Below are 18,236 nucleotides of genomic sequence, written 5' to 3' on the forward strand. Positions count from 1 at the left end.
AACATTTTGTATTGTGAAGATGGAGATGCTCAGCATTTTGCCAGATGCCAAGTGATATTCTGATATTTCTATCTTCTCTTTAAACTGAGTGACAGTCAGCATATTCACAATGAAGCCAAGACAATCTGCTATCAAGTTACAGTAGTGATATTTTCCCTGATGAAGATCCCAGAGCTTGTTGGAATAAAGCTCCTTAAAACTCAGTGTCTGGAATAGCTCCAGCTTGAATTGCTCTCTGTGTAATATAATTTTATATTTGTGCCAGTCTAATAAGTAGATCACTGGGTAGAGGCTTTTGTAAGTAAGTCTATACGTACTGCACCATTTCCTGGCTCTGTGCTCCAGTGTGTTGCAGGCTGTGTGCAGTGGGGGAGGTGCCAGAGCTGATCAAGCAGTGTAATTTTATACATTACTGAATCAGTGCAGGAGAAACCTGGAGGGACAAAGCATCATCTTCTCTTTGGACTGCACTGTAAAATCCTACAGCTCTCTTAGCCCAGCCATGCTCTGATACATTTTTTTCTCTCCTTTTTCTGATTTTGGTGCGAATGATAAAGTGATCCGATGATGGCTCTCGTTATGGAACCTATTAGCAAGTGGACGCCCAAGCAAGTAGTGGATTGGATGAAAGGTATGATCATTTATTACCATGTATTGTCTGTACTTTGGATCCTTGTAATTTACATATCTGCTTTTGTATTCTTTGTTTTGGGAAGAGTTTATTCAGTTCTCATAATCCGTATGCTGCTTTGCACAGTAGTTTTTAAGACACGACTGAAGAGAGAGGCTGTTTAAGCTGTGCAGCATGTTGTTGGGATTTCTGCCGAGAACTGAGTAGGGATCAAATGCATTTGTTGGTAAATGCAGACATCAAGTGTTTGTGTCTCATGGCTCCATTATGCATTGCACACTGTAACGTTATTATGTTTGGTTGCTTTAAATTTGCCCTGATTAGGTCTGTTTTGCTCATATCAGGTGATCTGATGCAGTGGCTGTGCAGCACTTGTGTGTAGTTTAGGGTACCACAAGAAGCATAAGGTGCCGGAGGCTGGACTGAGGAATTCTGCTCCTTTAGTGACATGTCCTGATTTGTTCAGGCTTCCCAGCTGCTGCTGCTCTTGCTCGTGCCGCCGTTGTGTCTAACGCACCCGCGTCCCCCTCCGTCCGTCTGTCCGTCCGCCGCTGGTACCGTGGACAGTGCAGCCCGTGCCGTGCGTGGGGTGTGTGAGGGGGGGACGCGCAGGGCTGAGCACGGCTTCGCTGGGGAAACTCTTCCCGATAACTTGACGGGAATGATGATTTCCCTGCACATTCGCAGTTTCACAGCACAGCCATAAGCTGTGACATGTTTTGTCTTATAGTGCTCGGCTGTGCTGCAAACAGACAGGCTTGGATGGGAGGGTGAAGGATCGTTCGTGATGATAAGTGTTTTAAATTTCTCCTGAGTGGGGAAAAATGTATTTCCATAGTAGGATGCATTAGTGTTGTTACACTTTGCTTCTGATGAGCTGTCTGTCTTAGAGACAAATAATTTCTGCTACAAGGGATCTCCATTATATAAGGAGAAGGGGTGCAAATTTTGTTTGTATGTTACTCATGGAAATAATTTCCATAGCGTGATTACGGAACTTACTGGAGGGCTGAATTGGACGCCCACTATAATATCCTTAAAGCTTTCAAAGTATTATCATTAATAAGGGAATGGTTTTGATTTCATTTTGCTGAGATACGTCTCCATACTTAAGTGAAATGGGGCTGTTTAGGTTCTCATCAGACACATTACAGTTATGAGCAAACTATTCTTTTACAAGCACACAGTATTATGAAGCTAATGGTATCTAAGAGAATGTACGTAGCTTGTTTCTCAGGTTAATTGGGAGGTCTTAAGCATGTCATCGGGATGGATCCCAAAACCATTAGATAAAGGACTGATTCCCATACTCCAGTGTCATTACTTGAAATCAATTCCTAATGTATGTGCAGGGGAGAGTTTTCTGATCCACATCTTTATCTTCAGTACGTGAAAGATTTAAAAGGTGGATAGATCATTATGCTATTTTAACTCATTATTTGAATTAAAATGTAAATTAAATGTCAAAGTGTGTATAATACTTGTTGCTATATTTAAAAATACTTCCTGCTACTTTTTTATCCTTTTGATGTAAACTAATTACAACTTGGGTAACATTAATCCATAACATGTGTACTGCATACCATGGGAAGCAAGAAGGTCATACAAACAAAAGGTTTTTAAATGTATGGAGTTGCCTGACAGTTAAATTTCTATACACAGACTGCATACTGCATCCGTAGGGACGTCTGGAGTAGACAGTGTTGTCAGTTGTGTGCCTCTGGGCTTAAGCATAAATAAGTATAATGCAATGAACACTGAAGGATTCACAAGATAGGTATTTTCCTTGGTAACGAGTGCTACAGATCCACAAACAGTAAAGTTGCGCATTTTTCCATTTTTACCATGCTAATATTACAAGCCCCTTTTTTATCCCGGTATTTACCTTTCTAAATGCATACTTCAGTCATAGCCAAAGAAAAGACCTAACACACACAAATGGAAGCATACCAGAATTAGTTTAAAACTACTTGTAAATCCCTTACTTTACAAAAATTGCCCAGCTGTGGCCACTGTTTACCTGTAATTTACATATATTCTGTATGTCAGCTCTATTAGCTATAGTCGTTCTGCTAAATAGCTATTAATGCATTAGAGAGGTTGAAGGTCTGCATGGGTAATAATATTCAAGTGATAAGGTAGCTTTTACGTATGTCTTCTATACTGAAAGGTACACTTTGACAGCATTAAAAGATACAGTAAAGACATTTTAGAAAAATTACTATACAATGAATGTGGAATATTATCTTTGCTATAGAAAGCAACATGTTAATAAACCATGTAACAAATATTGCAAGTGTAATATACCTTTTTTTGGCTTAAAAATGTATAGTCAACTAGCTTCATTTGTAAAGGTGGTAAATTATAACATATTTCATAGGGAAATGATAGTAAAATGTCTTTTTACCTTGAATTTATCATCATTATTTAAGCTATCACAACTTACTTTTAAAAGTACGGTTAGCAAAGTACGTTTTGAAATCGACTAGCAGTAAGTACCAGCAACATCAAATAATTGAAGAGAAGATGGAAGAAAGCCACAAAAATGATGTTAATAGTTTGAGACCTGGCTACCCAGAATGTGTCCTGGTTACAGTGTGCTACTCTCAGAAGCAGCTGTAGCCTAAGCCCCAATGAAGAGGAGACACCCTTCTGTTCCTTTTCCTTAAGGAAATGTTACTTGCCAAAGAAGTAAAAATTGGTAGGCTTTAAGGAACATTATTATGACAAGTTGGCATCTTGTATTTATCCACAGTTCCTTTCTCAGGAACGCATTCAACTGGAATTCAACTTGGGAACTGCATCTGATGGTGTGGACAACCTGTAAAGGCCATGCAAGTCTTCAGAAATTGATTCTTGAGGCTTATAGAGGATCTAGAAGTTAAGACTCTAGATACCTTTGTGTTAAAGAAATTGTCTTTATACAAAAATATTTTGTAAAGTTTAGCAAATACACAGCAGAAGGCACTGTGGTTAAAAAGAAAGTTTTCAAAGGAGCAGAAAACATTAATTGTGAAGATATTTTTAACAACAATTTTCAGTCACTATTCTTTTTTTTCCAAATTTTCCAAAGTTTTAAATTTCTCTAAATGGTTTTCACTTCAGAAAACAAGCCAGTATTTCTCCTGGTATGTACCCACTTCTTACATAATTTAAACATTTTCCTGGGGGTGTATACTATGGACCCAAAAGGTACTTTAAGTGAAAGAACTTTGCCTTGCTCAAATTCCATTGTGGCACTGTTAGAAAACAAATATTACCCATAAAGCTTGCAAGTACATTAAGAATCAGAATAGTTTTCTACCTTGGTCAGTTTTTCCTTTGATTAAGTTCAACATATTAACGTGAGTAAATGACAAACTACACTTCAATATTTACATCTGTAACGCTTCTACCTGGAGACTTGGATTGCTTTTTGGCCTGTGAACTTACTGTGAAACTTGGTGACACTCTGTAGTTGCAAACAGGTTATCAGAGTGAGCACTCCTAAACCAAAGGCCACCTATTTTAATATGCATGCATGCACTATGGAAGGTAATCCTGTACAGAATTTGGGGGTTTGGGGTGCAGAGGGGAGGTATGATGTCTTACTGCTGACTCTTATTTGCACTTAGAATTAATAGAAGCATGATAGTTTGTGTTTTCATTGTAAGTAGAATCTAAAAGGTATTCTCTGTGCTTTTACAAATAACAGCATTTAAGATTTTGTACTTCCTAAGTGAAGCAGTTTACAAGTAGGTCATTTAAAATGTGAACTCATTTACAGAGAAGTGACACCTCTGTCCAAATAAATACTAACTTTTCAAAACAATCCAATGAAATGAAATTAAATACAACGCAATGAAATACAGCTGTGAGTTTCAGAAAATGGAATGTTATTAAACAGCTGAAAACTAAAATAGGAAACCAGTTATTTCTTAAGTACCTGTAAGTAATAACTCCACATGGTGTCAGTTGTTCAAAGTCTTGGGGACTGACAGTAAGGTTTGTCTGCCAAAACAGCCTGCAACCTCTCATAACGAATGCTCAGCTTTAGATACTCATTTCACAACTGCAAGCCATTTTTTCCCCTTTAAATCTAGAATTTCTCCACTCTCAACAGGAGATGCAGACATGAAAAAATAAAAACTAATTCAGTTGGTAAACTGATTAACTGTGCTGCACTGATCCTGTGCAGAATAATTATATGTTTAGTTGAAGGGTTTTCCTTAGCATGTAATTCCCTGATTTCAAGCTGGCTCATAAAAGAGAAAGAAAAGGAGGGAGGGGGGAGCTGAGAGCAGGGAAGCTGATGACGTGAGTGGACTTGTTAGCATTCATATCACGCAGGGCTCCGGCAAACCCCTTCTCAGTCTTCTTTTGCTTTTCATTAGATCACTACCTGTTCTGTAGCAGTATGTCATAACTAGGGATTCTCCTCTATTTACAGAACGTAATATATAAAATCTTAGATTGTACTGGAGACACAGCTAAATATTATGATCTACTGCAAAAGCAGCCTTATAGGTACTGAGCTGGATGATACTTAGCTTTCTTGATCCCCCTTCATGACCTTAGAATCCCATAATGCAAGAACTCAACTTCACAAGATACAATTTGAAACTTGAATAGATAACCCAGGTCATATCTTATTTAGAAAAAAATAGGTTTTATAACATCTTTTCAGTTCTTTCTGAAGACAAATAGGTTTGGAAGAGAACTGAGAGCCACAAATAGATGCCCTCAGAATTAGCGTTGAATTTTCAAGCAGTTCTAAAGCAAAGCTTTCATCATTTTCCTTCTACTCTCACCAGTTTCAAAACTGAAACAAACAATTTACTGTTGCGGCTCCCCCATGGATTACTGTGCTTCACTAGCACCACATTTCTAGTTGCCGCTATGAAGTCACTGAATCAGAATTGTCTGCAATTCCTTTCTGATTCCTCTTAACAGTTTCAGACCATAATACTTTTTAGTAATAAAGTTTGGCAACAACTACTCTGTCGAATTTTACAAACTATTTGTTTTAAAATGATCAGGAGAGCACACCTCAAAGTTGACTATGCCATGTAAGAGGCTAAAGTCAGACTTCAAGAAACAGGTTCCCAATATTAGGTACAGTTAAGTGTTGGAATAAGCTGTCTGGGCAGGTTTGGCCATTTCCTTTGTAGGAGCTTCCGAACACAACTAAGAAGAGCTCAGACAAATGTCCCTCTGGAATGGTTTATGTACCCACAGAATGGCCTAATGTCCTCTCAAGGATTCTGCCAGTTCAGACAAGGCCTTGGGATGGTTTTGTGTACGTGTATGACCCTCATCTTTGAAATACGTGAAGCAGTCCCAAAGAGATTATAGCTCTAGCTTCCTTCTGGATATTTCATGGCTTGTATTTTCCAGAACACCTATGTGAGAAGACTATCCTAGCTGCAGACATAGGTAGACGCTTGGGTTGAATCTGCACTTCAAATATTCTGAGAATGGGAAGATTGGATTAGGGCAGCAACTACAACTTCTTTAGGCGAGGATATGAAAAAATCATACACAAACTGTAATCTAAAAGTTCAGGATCTCAGCTCACTGTGTCTTGGAAAGGAAGTTTAGCACAGGTGAGTTACTCTCTCATGATGAGTAAATATGATATGAGTATACATTGGATTTTTCTTTATTCTCTTTCCTTTAATTTTTTATTTTCTCTTTAATTTTTTAATTTACCTTCCATTGCCTTGATTTTCTTTAAATGATTTTTAATTATCATTTTCTTCTAAAATATTTGCATATTACTAAGAATTAGTATTTATAAAAGCTACTGGCCAAAAGACCTGGCAAGCATATCATGTTTTTGTTATCACCTACTGTACACATGGAAAATGAAAGGAGATGCAGTCAGTATTGACTACAATTTGTAAGTAATAAAAGTATATGTATAATGTTTAGACATAGCAGGGAAAATATTTAACTCCAGTGAAAGCCTAGCAAAACCAAGTCAGAGACAAAGTATTCAAGATCAAATCAATACTCTGTTCCAAATGTCTAAAGTTCAAAAATCTTAATGTTGTATTTTATAAGAAGCTAACAGCATAGCCTCCTGAGAGCAGAATACATGGTATTCATCAGAGTTTCAGCACCAGATGCAAATATATACCCATTCCACTTTTACTAACACTTCACAAAAGCCCCATTGCTTTCAACCTAAGAGGTTAAGATATCATACAGAGCTCAGAAGACTGGCAGGCTAACTAAGACCCAGTACCCTCAAGGCTTTAACTACCATCACTTTTAATGCAACCTGTGTACCACTGGCAGCCTGGATGGACAGCGAAACACTCTGCTGAGTCCATTACTCCATTTTCTGCCTTCCCAGTAACCACACAGCCATATTTAGTAGCTGACCTACAAGCTGAGTAGAGTATTGTACAAAGACCTCCATATATCAAGTCTAGCTGTAATATTCTATGGAAATTATTTGACCAAGGTATTTCTGCATCTCTATCACTATTACCTCGTTTTTACTAGCACCTTCTTGAGGACCCATTAGAAACTACTCTATATATCTTCCACGAACTGACTGGATTAGCACTGTCTCAATAAGAAATTTCAGCAACATTTAGCAATTTAATGGCCTATATTTATTATCTGGAGATCTAGGAATATATTCTGAAATTTCCCTATCTATAAAGCAGATACATTCAGACCTTTTAAAGAAATGTAATTCTGCTTGCAGAGAAAAGTCTGAGCTGAATGAATGTCTCCCAAGTCACATTTATCAAGGGTAACTAATCTTCCAGGTCATTATGTAAAGAAATTTACTTTATTGTCTTGAGCCTTAATATAAGCAGTCAGACACAATTGTCATGCATTGCTGTGTCTTGTAACCTTACCATATGTTCTTAAGACACATTATACACAATTCCCACCTTCAAATTTTGGCCACTATGGGAGAACAGAGTGGCAATGCAAATTCAGAAGAGATCAAGCTTCTCCAGATCTCCATTATTTTACAATGTATTACCTTAGGAAGCAAAATTCAGAATAAATTGGATCCTGTGGATGAGACACTCAGATCACATTAAATGAGGCACTGTATGTCAAGAAACTGCAAAGATATTGGATTCTGCTGAGCGGTAATATACTTTCATGGTTTCTTCCCAGACATAATCCTGACAACACTTTCTTGCCCTCCTAATTCCTGATTCTAAATTTTTTTTGCTTTGGCAGGAATGACACTAACACATGTACCATAACATTGACAACTCTGTGCATAACACCTCAGAGTTACTTTTACAAGTTTATAAAATGTTTATTTCTTAGAAAAATAGCAGAACATCTCAGTGTTGCGGTATTTCTGGCTACCTTAGTTGGAAAGCAGTTTTAGAAAAATTTCACTTTTTGCAAAAAAATTTTAGTATATGCCAGAAAAACACTGTCTAGATGGTGGAGTATCAGGCAAAGTTCCATTCCAATTGCTATGTCTCAAAACCAGTGGGAAGGCAGCTGCATGCTTTCTGGGTCTGTCCTCAAGGTAGTCTCCTAAACATACACAGTGGGTCAGATGGACGCTTCATGTGCTTGAGTAAAGAAGTATTCCTACCTAATGAAATTTTCATACATCTGTTTCTGACAGGTTTAATGTCTTGCATTTCTATTTGTAATGAAGGGAAAAATGCATGAGGCACAATAAATGTTACAATGCTTGCATATGCCAGGAAAGTAAAATGTATGTTACAATTTGTCCTGAGGTGTTTTGCACAACTGTTTTAACACCTACAAAGGTTTAAAAGCTAAAAAGGCAAGAACTTAATCCTTTTAATGCCATTCTTTCTGAGAACAGCTGTCCTGCCATGCTGACAGAAATGCGAGGTTGTAGTTCTGCTAGTGAAATTATTGACACTGTTAATATTAAATGAAGTATTGTACTTAATAAACTATGATAGTATAGAATATTGCTAAGCAATAATATATGTTCATCTTCTCCCCCAGAATAATTCTGTAGATATCTTCTAAATGCTACTTCTGTGGTTTAGTTCTTTTACTAAACATGAAACTTTCCTTTGTTCCCTGATGCTATTGTAGTGATGACAGGAGTTGGAAAGATGGGACCTTCATGAGTTATCATTATAGGGTTCAGAGAGATGAAAAAATTATAAGGTTGTATTTGTGAAGAGCTCTAGTGGCAAATCAAAATGAAATTATTTCTGATTAACTAATACTCAAAGAGTTCCCAACAAGTATCCTTGTTGACCTTCTATAGCGATGCAGTCAGAAGAATTCAAGGCCAATGCAACATTTGGGTTTTCCTACTCAAATTCTCCACCAACTGTTTTCCAGTAAAAATGAATTGTAAAAAGACTGTGATGCATTTAGAAGTGCACCTACCAAATGTAGGTGATATGTTTAAAATAAAAATGTAACAGACAGTAATTTTACAAAATACATTCAGCTTTATTCCCTACAAATGTGTCCACCTTTTCATTCTAAACATCACACGAAGCCTAGAAAAACTCTACAGATTTCAGGGGTTCTTAAGGCAGAAATTGTGTCTTCTATAACTGTACTGAAACTCCTACAAATATAGAAAGGATTAATTTGACACATCTGCTTTTTAGTTTACATGGAAAACTACCTCTGTTTGAGTTAAGACGGACAGTAGTGTCATCAGCCTGACAACTCAGACATAGCAATTATCACTTGAATGAAGAGCATGTTATATCTCTCTCTCTCCACCAGCTTCCCCTGTTCTCTTTTCATCTCTCTCCTCTTGTTTATTCATATTATTCTCTAGCAGTATATTTCTTGCCTTTTTCATAATCAGATGGAGAGTAAGCATCAGATTGTGAAGTAGTTTCTTCATTTAACATTAAAAAATTCTAGCTCTGGCTTTACGTATCTCGGAGTGGGTTACAGTGCTTTGGAAGTGAACTCCATTCAAAATCCAGGAGAAGGTAACAAAGGGAGAGCAATGGGAGAAAAGAGTGGTAGAAACAACGGGGGGGGGGATGAAATCCTTTTCTCCACTCTCCCCAGTATTTTCCAATTGGTGACCAGTCCTGCATGGGAGTTTTGACCGTGCTGTAGTACAGAGGTCAGGTGGTATGCTAAACAACAGAAAGCTCAGCTGCTGTACCATGCTGTCTGTCCTGAAATGCAAATATTTCTACTCTTTCAAAATAACAGACACATGTCCATACTAAGCATTATAGATAACAGAAACCAAGTGACATATATCAGCAAGTTTTGATCTAAATCTTGGAAAACTAGGAGTGCTTCCCTATGTTGCAAATGTGTGCAATTCCATCAAAATATTATTTTATAAATAAAGGGTTACCATTTCGACAGCCTCAGATTAATTTGAGCAAGTTGAAAACCAGCTGCCTAAAGCACCCTAGCACAACTTCTGGCAGCTTTAAGGTGCAGTTGGAAGAGGGCATATATTGATGTTTCATTGATTCTATGTTAAAACCTACTGTGAATATCAAGCATGCTTCTACCTTCTCTTTCAGACTATGAAATGTTGCTTCCCTGGAAGACATGGGGGAGGTAGTTCAGCAATGGTATCTATTTATGAAAATCTTTGCAATGGATAGGAACATATTTTACACTAGATAGGAATGTGCTGCAGTGGGCACATTCCTAAAACTAGGAAAGACAGATGTAGGCATCTGTTATTGATCATTCAGCACAAACAATGAACTCATAATGAAAATGTCCTAAATTACAGAACACTAAGGAGAGATCTTAATTGCCCGTTGTCAAGAGACTTTAATTGTTCGTTGCCACACCACACTGAATTTTCCTTAGTTATACAGAAAACACCTTTATGGTTTACAGAGGAAAAAGACATTGAAAGCAGAGAAAAAAACACTTTGAAACTTGCATTTGAATTGTGTAGTTGGAGGGAACAGGTAGCATAATGTAAAAGAAGTTCAGAACTAATAGAGAAGTTTAGAATATTCACTATTTGAATGTCATATAAAAAGAAGTGGATCCAGTAGTGCAGTAGCTCAGAGATGCTGTTTTTCCAGAAATAAAGTTTGGAGAATGAAGAGAGCTAGTGAAAAATCCACCAAAAATACAACAACTAATTATCTAAGTAATAAACCAGAGAAATTGTAACAATAAATAGAGAGGCAGGAAATTTTCACATAAGAAATAAAAAGGCAGATAAAATTAAAGAATAAGTTTAATTATAATTTTCTTAGAAAAATGGAGGAAAAGACTTCTCGAGACTTTCAAAAGTGGACTTAAAATCACTAGGAAATGTGCTAAGGAAACCATCACACACTGAAAGAAAGATACAGTGGGGTATCTTATTAGCTATTTCTTGTTTCTCTGATAATTCTCAAGACAAATTATCAATAGCTTTTGTGGTAGTAGCAGAAATCATTATTTGCATATCAGCAATGAAGAAATACTTTAACTAGAAACCAAATGATCATTCAATGAAAGTGTTTTAATTCAATCTCTGAATCATTCCAAAAGCCATCAATATCACTTAGAATGTGGAAAAAAGCTTTCCTATTCTCTCTTTGTTGTGGGCTACTGTTTGCATGTTCTCTCCACTGTTAAGTTCCACAAATGTTATGTATCTAAAGGTAGTTCTGTAGTTATTTCATTAATAAGGTCTCCTTTATGAAGTCCTCTAGTGTCAAAATAGCATGCTTTATTCTTAAAATACTTTGTATATTTCCGTTTTCTTTTATGAACAACTTTTTCAATAAAAAGCATGTTGATATATGAGGAATCCTGGCATTTGGAATTAATTCATTCCACATAACCCTTAGCATTTTTTCAAAGGCATTGGGTTTTGGCAATTTTTAAAATTGGCACTTTAAGTATCCCATTAATGTCTTTGATAGGTCTCCAGCTTCAATCTCATACGTCCAGGCAGAAATTTAATGTGAACCAAAGCTGTCTAGTTCTTCTGTGTAATGTCAGACTGGCCTGCTGATTGCAGGGCGTACAAAATGATGCACCTCAGTGCTTTTTTTTTTCTTTTACCATCTAATGTCATACTTGATTTGAATTGCTGAAATTCTTATAAAATTTATTCTTTCAAATCTCATTAATATCCCATCTTTTGAAGGGAAATGATAGACAATATTTCAATTTTTGCTTGCAAAATGGTAAGGCATCACATAAAAGGACAATGTCACCAGCAAAATTAAACCTTATAGCATACTGTTAAGCCATGTTAATGCCATCCTGGAACTGTCTGTGTTTGTTCTCATAACAAAGCAAACAACAATGGTGAAAGAGCAGAAGCAAATAAATTGCATCTATGGTTAACCCTAGCAGGCATTCATACAAGCTTGAGTTAACATTATGTGTGCAAGCCACACCTTGGACTACTGTCTTCATGCTGTTAAGAAAGTTTCATGAAGATGATAAAGAGAAGGCCACAATTACATACAAAATTAATAAACTACATAAACTACTAACATAATTATAATTTTGTAGCAGTTCAAGATATACCAGAATGAACTGTATGTGTCTATCAGACCACCATTAATCCTTATGAAGCCAATGGCTTTCTCTACTCCACAGCTACCGTCCCCAAAACATGGTAATGAAGTTCCATGACTACTCATTCCCTAAATGATAACAGAATTTGCATTTTTTTGGTTTTGGTGCAGAGAAAGAACACAGATTTCTCAGAAAAAAAGAAACATTTGGTGGATATGTTAAAATATTGGCCAATTTCTTACTCTAAAAAAGTACATTTTGAAACAGGAACTGTGATTCTTTGGAGAGTTAAAAATAAACAAGGTTTCTAAATAACATCCAAGAAGTACAGAGGAGTTTGAAGGTAAGTTTATTTCATGTTATTTCGGTCTGAAGGTCATCTTACTGCTTTCTGTAGGCAAGATTATTCAGCAAACTTGATTTACATGTCTAGATGACCAGTTGTGCTCTGAGATAAATTCATGTGATGCCTCAAAATTATTGGAAATTGTGTACTTGAAGAAAGCATGTGATCTTCCTTAAGGTCCATTCCACAATCTCTTTACCTGTAATAATCTTAGGAAAGGGGCATTATCTGAGATTTTTACTGACAAATTAGAAATTCAATAGTATTTATAGACTATGGATGCACTATCATCTGTGTTGCTTTCAATCTGAATGACTGTCAATATCACTTGTACAGTAAAACAGAACAAGGAGAGCATGTTTTGTTATTTTTTCTGCAACAGATATCCTAAAGCTAACTGAAGTTGAGCTCATATTAGTGAATCTTGCATGCAGGTAAACCTGGTCCACAAGTCAGTCTAGTAAAGGAGAGACAACTATGTAAAAATAAATCCATTATTGCAGTGTAGCATTCTTTATACAGAAGTGTCAGTATATCTTGCAGACTGGCTGTTCTGGGTAAAGTAATAAAACTGATCAAGCAGTATAATTAGGCAATAATCTTGAGGGACACTTTAGATCACAGCACAGTCATGCACTGGTATATTCTCTTTTTTTCATTTAAAGTTTATAGTGATCTACCAAGATTTGTCTTGACAGAACCAACTAGCAACTAGCAAAGAAGCAATGTTTATTAAAGCCATGCTTATTTCTAATGTTCATTATCTTCCATTTTTCCTTTGTGCAATTTATCTTTCCTGCTCCTCAGTTTTAACTCATTGGTTTGACTCCAAAAATCAATAAATGCTTACAGACAAGGAGGATACTAAGAGGAGTTGAAAAAACCTACCTAGCAATCCATTGAAAGAAGACATAGTAGTCTAGTGCAGTGATGGGCAAATGCAGTTATGACTTCTGATAAAAAATGCATAGGCAATTACACAACTGCAATTGTTAATGAAAGTGAAAAGTACTGCTTATATACAGATGCACTGGCACTGGTTTGCAGATACATCAGATTGGAAATGCATACCCTAATGTAAAGGTAAATACGATATTTACAATTCAGAAAATGATCATTTTTCTAAATCCATATTAAACCAAGTCATCACGGTGGCATCTCCATTTTTATCCCACTGAAAGTACATGCTAATGTGATCTAAACTGAGATTCCAACACACTGAGGTGATAGAAAGCAGTAAAAATGCTTTGAAAAACAGTGTTAAAACTTGAACCCTCATCCACTCCTATTGAAAGCTAGAAGGTATATTGCACTTTCTGTTCTCACTTTATTGTGTGGTTCACTTCTGTTTTAAACAACAATCACATTTCAGTCCACAGCTGGCATTTCAGTTAAGGATAACATTGTCCTGTGCAGCTTTTACAACAGAGTTTAAAACTTCTGAGATGAGAGGCACTACATAAATGTAGGATCATTATCAGCATCCTGCTGCTTGCTAGATTCTTTTCTTTTTCACATCAGGTAACCTGGGACAAAACAATATTTACTATCAAAGAGTAATGACAACCTTATATACATTGTGGACTGTTAACGTTTTTTAGGCTTTGGTGTCTCCCATACAGCCGTATTTCAACACTAAACTCTGCTGTTGCATGGTTCGGGGCATTTCTGGATTGCTAAAGAGAATGCCCACAGTGACAGGCAGAGTTGGCAGAAAGAGAGATGAGAAGTTCAAACCAAGTATGATGCAGAGAAAGGTTCTGAGCTTTACAGGTAATAAGTATTTCAAGAGAAAAACTCTTAATAGTGACAGGGAGACACAGTGAAATGCAGAGAAATGGCAGTTATTACCATTAGCATCTGTACCACATGAAAGTTTCATTCTGGGTGCTTGCACTTTAGAATCACAATCATTTTTTCACAGTGCAGGGAAACTGCTCCAGGAAAGAAGATCTGGCTAGCGATGGCTTCACCGGGGAAATCACATCTTCAAGACTGAAGCGTTTTTCTGCACACATATAGCCCATTAATCAAGGGGAAAATTTGAAGCATATTATTCATCATATTTGCTGTGTTTGGATTTGAAGTGATGGGAATTAAAATAATGATCTTGACTATTATTATTAAGTAATATGAAATGGTTCGTCTGAAGGAATAAACACGATTTGGCCAGTGAAGGTTCAGACATCTGGTACAAGCATATGGGTTGGGAATCATTAGCTAATTGTTACAAAAATACAACAAAAATATCTTTTTAATGATAGAATCGAGGCCTTCAGGAGGACTGCTCCATGTGCTTTCCTCCTGAATGAAAACTCCTTACTGTCCCTGTTATGCCTTACAGCTGTCCAAAAGCATATGCAATGCTTGTCAAGTTACTGAGTTTACTTATTTTGAAACATATTCAAAGTAGAAAATAACTTATATATCTATTGTCAAAACTAATTTTCAGAAATTTTTTTTATGTTGCACTGATTTTTGTGGGGTGAATTGTCTTCTCTTCTAAATGTGTGTATGTTGTGGATTCATATTGGACTGCAATGTCAAAACTTAGTACGGATTTACTTAGTATGAATATACTGATGTAAGATTTGGTGCAAATGCTCAGGTGTATACTCAGAAGATGTAAGCGGGTACGTGACATAACGTAAGCTAGGGAAAGAACAGCAGCTGTATTTTTTATGGTCCAGCAAGAAGTTTAGTAGACTGGGAAAAAGACAAACAAGGTGATAAATCTGGCATGGTCCCTGAGCTTCCCTGCTAACTTGAGGGAGTCACTCCTGTGGCCGTCCCTTCCACTCCTTGGGCACTTAGCGAGGAACCTGTTTTGCTAAAGGGACTGCCTCTTAGTATGAGTACATGCAGCACGAACATAATGAATCTTGATTCAGTAATACATATATCTGATGATTCTTCACCTAATGATACTGTGTTGAGTTATCCCCAAGCCATGATGGAGAACCTTTTTCTTGTCTAAGGCCAAACAACCCTTACAGATATCTTTGATAGGTCACATACTAATTCATGCCCAAGTATTAACCAAGAATCATTTATGGAAACAAAATCACTTAGTCTGGTCATCATAAGCCAAGTACTTTGAGAACCAGAGCCTACAGGAAAATATGATATTAATTCTCTGTTCCTTTTTTTGTGTATTTTGGTTTCAGCTTTGATTCTATTAAGCTAAAACATCTTCACAATTTATTCAACAAATATGACTTGCTGCAGTCTTCTTTATGCTAGTAATTTAAGAAAAAAAGCCTTGGGCTGCATACCACTATTAACATTGAGAATGCCTGCTGTTTCTCAGGTAGCTGTCAGTTCAGCATAAGGAAAAAGCTAATTATTTTAAGCAGGTCAGTCAGGAAGAAAACTGAAATTCTACATAGCAGTCAGAAATACAGTGTCCATTGACTTTAGCTGAAATTTGCCACTGCAGAAATATGTAGCTGAAAAAGAATCTGCTGGTAAAGATATATACTGCCAGTATTTCACAATGTAATCTTATCAGGCTTGAAATTAAGATATTGCATGTAACTTAGTTCCTTGATTTGCATTAGGATGAGGCCGAGAAGGATGGTGAGGAAAACAAGATGATGTGAATAAGAGAAAATAAATCAAAAGTATGTAGGTAGATATCCTCTTTGTTGATATAATAAAGTTTTTCTATGAGAAAAGTGGATAAGAACTACAGAAAACTTCTCAGACACTGGGCAAGACATCCTAACTAATTATACTGTGATATATTCTGTATTTTTATAAAATATTTATTAATATTAAAAGACTTAAATTACATTTGGGAGTGTCAAATCCCTTGGAATTCAAAGGCATTTAAATACTACAGTCTATTTACTTATGTTAAAGAAACACTGCTAGATTAAAAACTCGGAAAATTCTATAAAAACATTAATTTCCTGTATCATATGGTGCCAAAACAAATTTTAATAAAGTGAAATATTTTACTATCCAGTCTACTTTTTCCAGTATTAAATGCTTAGCTTTGATATTTCATTTATTTTGAAGGATGCAACAGGTTAGACAATTTTATTTTGCAGCAGTTACAATGGACTTTTTAGTAATGACAGTGTATATATATAGGAAAAAAGCCACTTATAGGGATATGAGGCCTCATTCTCCTATCCTACCAATGTAAATCACTGATACATTTTCACTATGCATCATTGCATCCAAGTGTTAATGGATTTATGCTGCATTGCTTACAAAAACTGCTTACAAAACCAGTCTCGTTTAGAAACAAAAGGAATTCTGTCTTATGAAATGTAAAGAAAAGTCCACTTTAATTTTTTGTAACAGATAATTAAGACTACTTTATTCACCCATAGGTGACATCAACAGCACGTGCACTGAATGGTCCATTTTAATCAATGGGACTACTTCTAGAACATGGTACTATTTAGTATATTATTGTATCTATGAACAAACAAACTTAACAAATTGTTAGCGTTTGGTGGAACTAAGTGCCCCAATGGCAAAGGCACTTTTTTATCTTTTTGAAAAAGAGTTAAGGTAAAATTTGTAGACTTGCTGAGCCAAAAACCATGTTGGCTCTGTGAACCTAAAAGGCTCTTGTGGTGATCATTTGTCTGTTCCTGTGTACCTCCAGACAACTATAGGCTTAGCTTGGCTGTAATCCCATAACTGATTCGAGCAGAAATTCTTGACTCCAGCAAACTCTCATTTAATAGTGGTTTTACAGTTTCAGTAATTTTTTTTCAGCTGCATTAGTTCACATTTTCACTGCTTCAAGAGCAAAGTCAGATCCTCAGAGCTAAACTTGCATGTTAAACTATAAATAACAAAAGCATATGTCCAATGTAAATATATACTACCTGAAAATTCCTCTTAGAAAGAATAACCTTGTTTTTTTCTTTTGAGTTTATAAATGGAGTTTTCCCAAAGTAACTATGTTCTAAATATGTCTTATGTTGCTCCAGTCTCAAAAGAGATGCAGATACAGCAAAAAAAAGAAAAGCTAATTCAGTTAATAAAAATTATTAACTGTGCTGCACTGATTGTGGCTAGACTGATTACACATTTAGTTTAAGGTTTTCCTTAGCATGCAGTTCTAACTGTATTCAAGTTGGCTTGAAAAAGGAGGGAGAATAGAAAGTACAGCAGGGAAGCTGATGACGTGAATGGGCTTCTTAACATTCACATCACACAGGGCTCCGGCAAACCCCTTTCAATCTTTGTGCTTTTCATTAAATCACTACCTGCTTTGTAGCAGCTTTTCTCAAACAGCGATTCTCTTACATTTCCATAACATAAACGCTAGCAACGTGCTAAGTATCACCGTGGGATTGACATGCATACAGGCTTCTTTGATGTTATCCTTAAAAAAAATTTTACATCAGCATGAAATTCAGAAAGGAGGAGGAGCAGGCTGAGGAAGACATCAAAAAAGACAGATGGACAATTCTGGAACATTGTTTTTGAACAGCCAACTCTTTTGGAAAGATATAGCTGGGTCTTTGCAATATACTTTGTTACCCTGTAGAAAGCATTGGCCTAGAACGTTGATCATTTTCAAAAACAGAAGATGCAAAGATCAAATAAATATCAAAACAAGACAAAAATCTTTCCTCCACCAGCATGTACACTAAGCCAATAAATGTAGGCACTGCAAAGGAGAATTACAGCAGAATGAAAAATCTGCTGCCATAGAACTCCCTGGACCATACAAAAGCACTAACTGTCATCATCTTTGTCAAAACTCTTTAGTCTTCCTTTTTTACATTACTTTTTTGCAAGGAAATACTGAATTTTTAGGCAGAAAATTATTCTAACAGGTCAGCACAT

The 18,236-nt window shown here is 36.3% G+C and overlaps 1 protein-coding gene across 3 annotated transcripts in view; it reads left to right on the forward strand.

Annotated features, from left to right (window-relative positions):
* Window positions 1–373: 373 nt before the first annotated feature.
* The window catches only part of LOC115333553 (connector enhancer of kinase suppressor of ras 2-like), a 212,381-nt gene continuing 194,518 nt past the window's right edge, over window positions 374–18,236 (forward strand). For all 3 annotated transcript variants that reach the window (XM_029996622.1, XM_029996623.1, XM_029996624.1), the window contains exon 1: window positions 374–631. In XM_029996622.1, coding sequence (XP_029852482.1) covers window positions 565–631 — 67 coding nt within the window. In that variant the 5' untranslated portion in view covers window positions 374–564. The remainder of the gene's footprint in view (window positions 632–18,236) is intronic.

This window comes from Aquila chrysaetos, chromosome 21 (genome assembly GCF_900496995.4).
Source record: "Aquila chrysaetos chrysaetos chromosome 21, bAquChr1.4, whole genome shotgun sequence".
NCBI lineage: Eukaryota > Metazoa > Chordata > Aves > Accipitriformes > Accipitridae > Aquila > Aquila chrysaetos.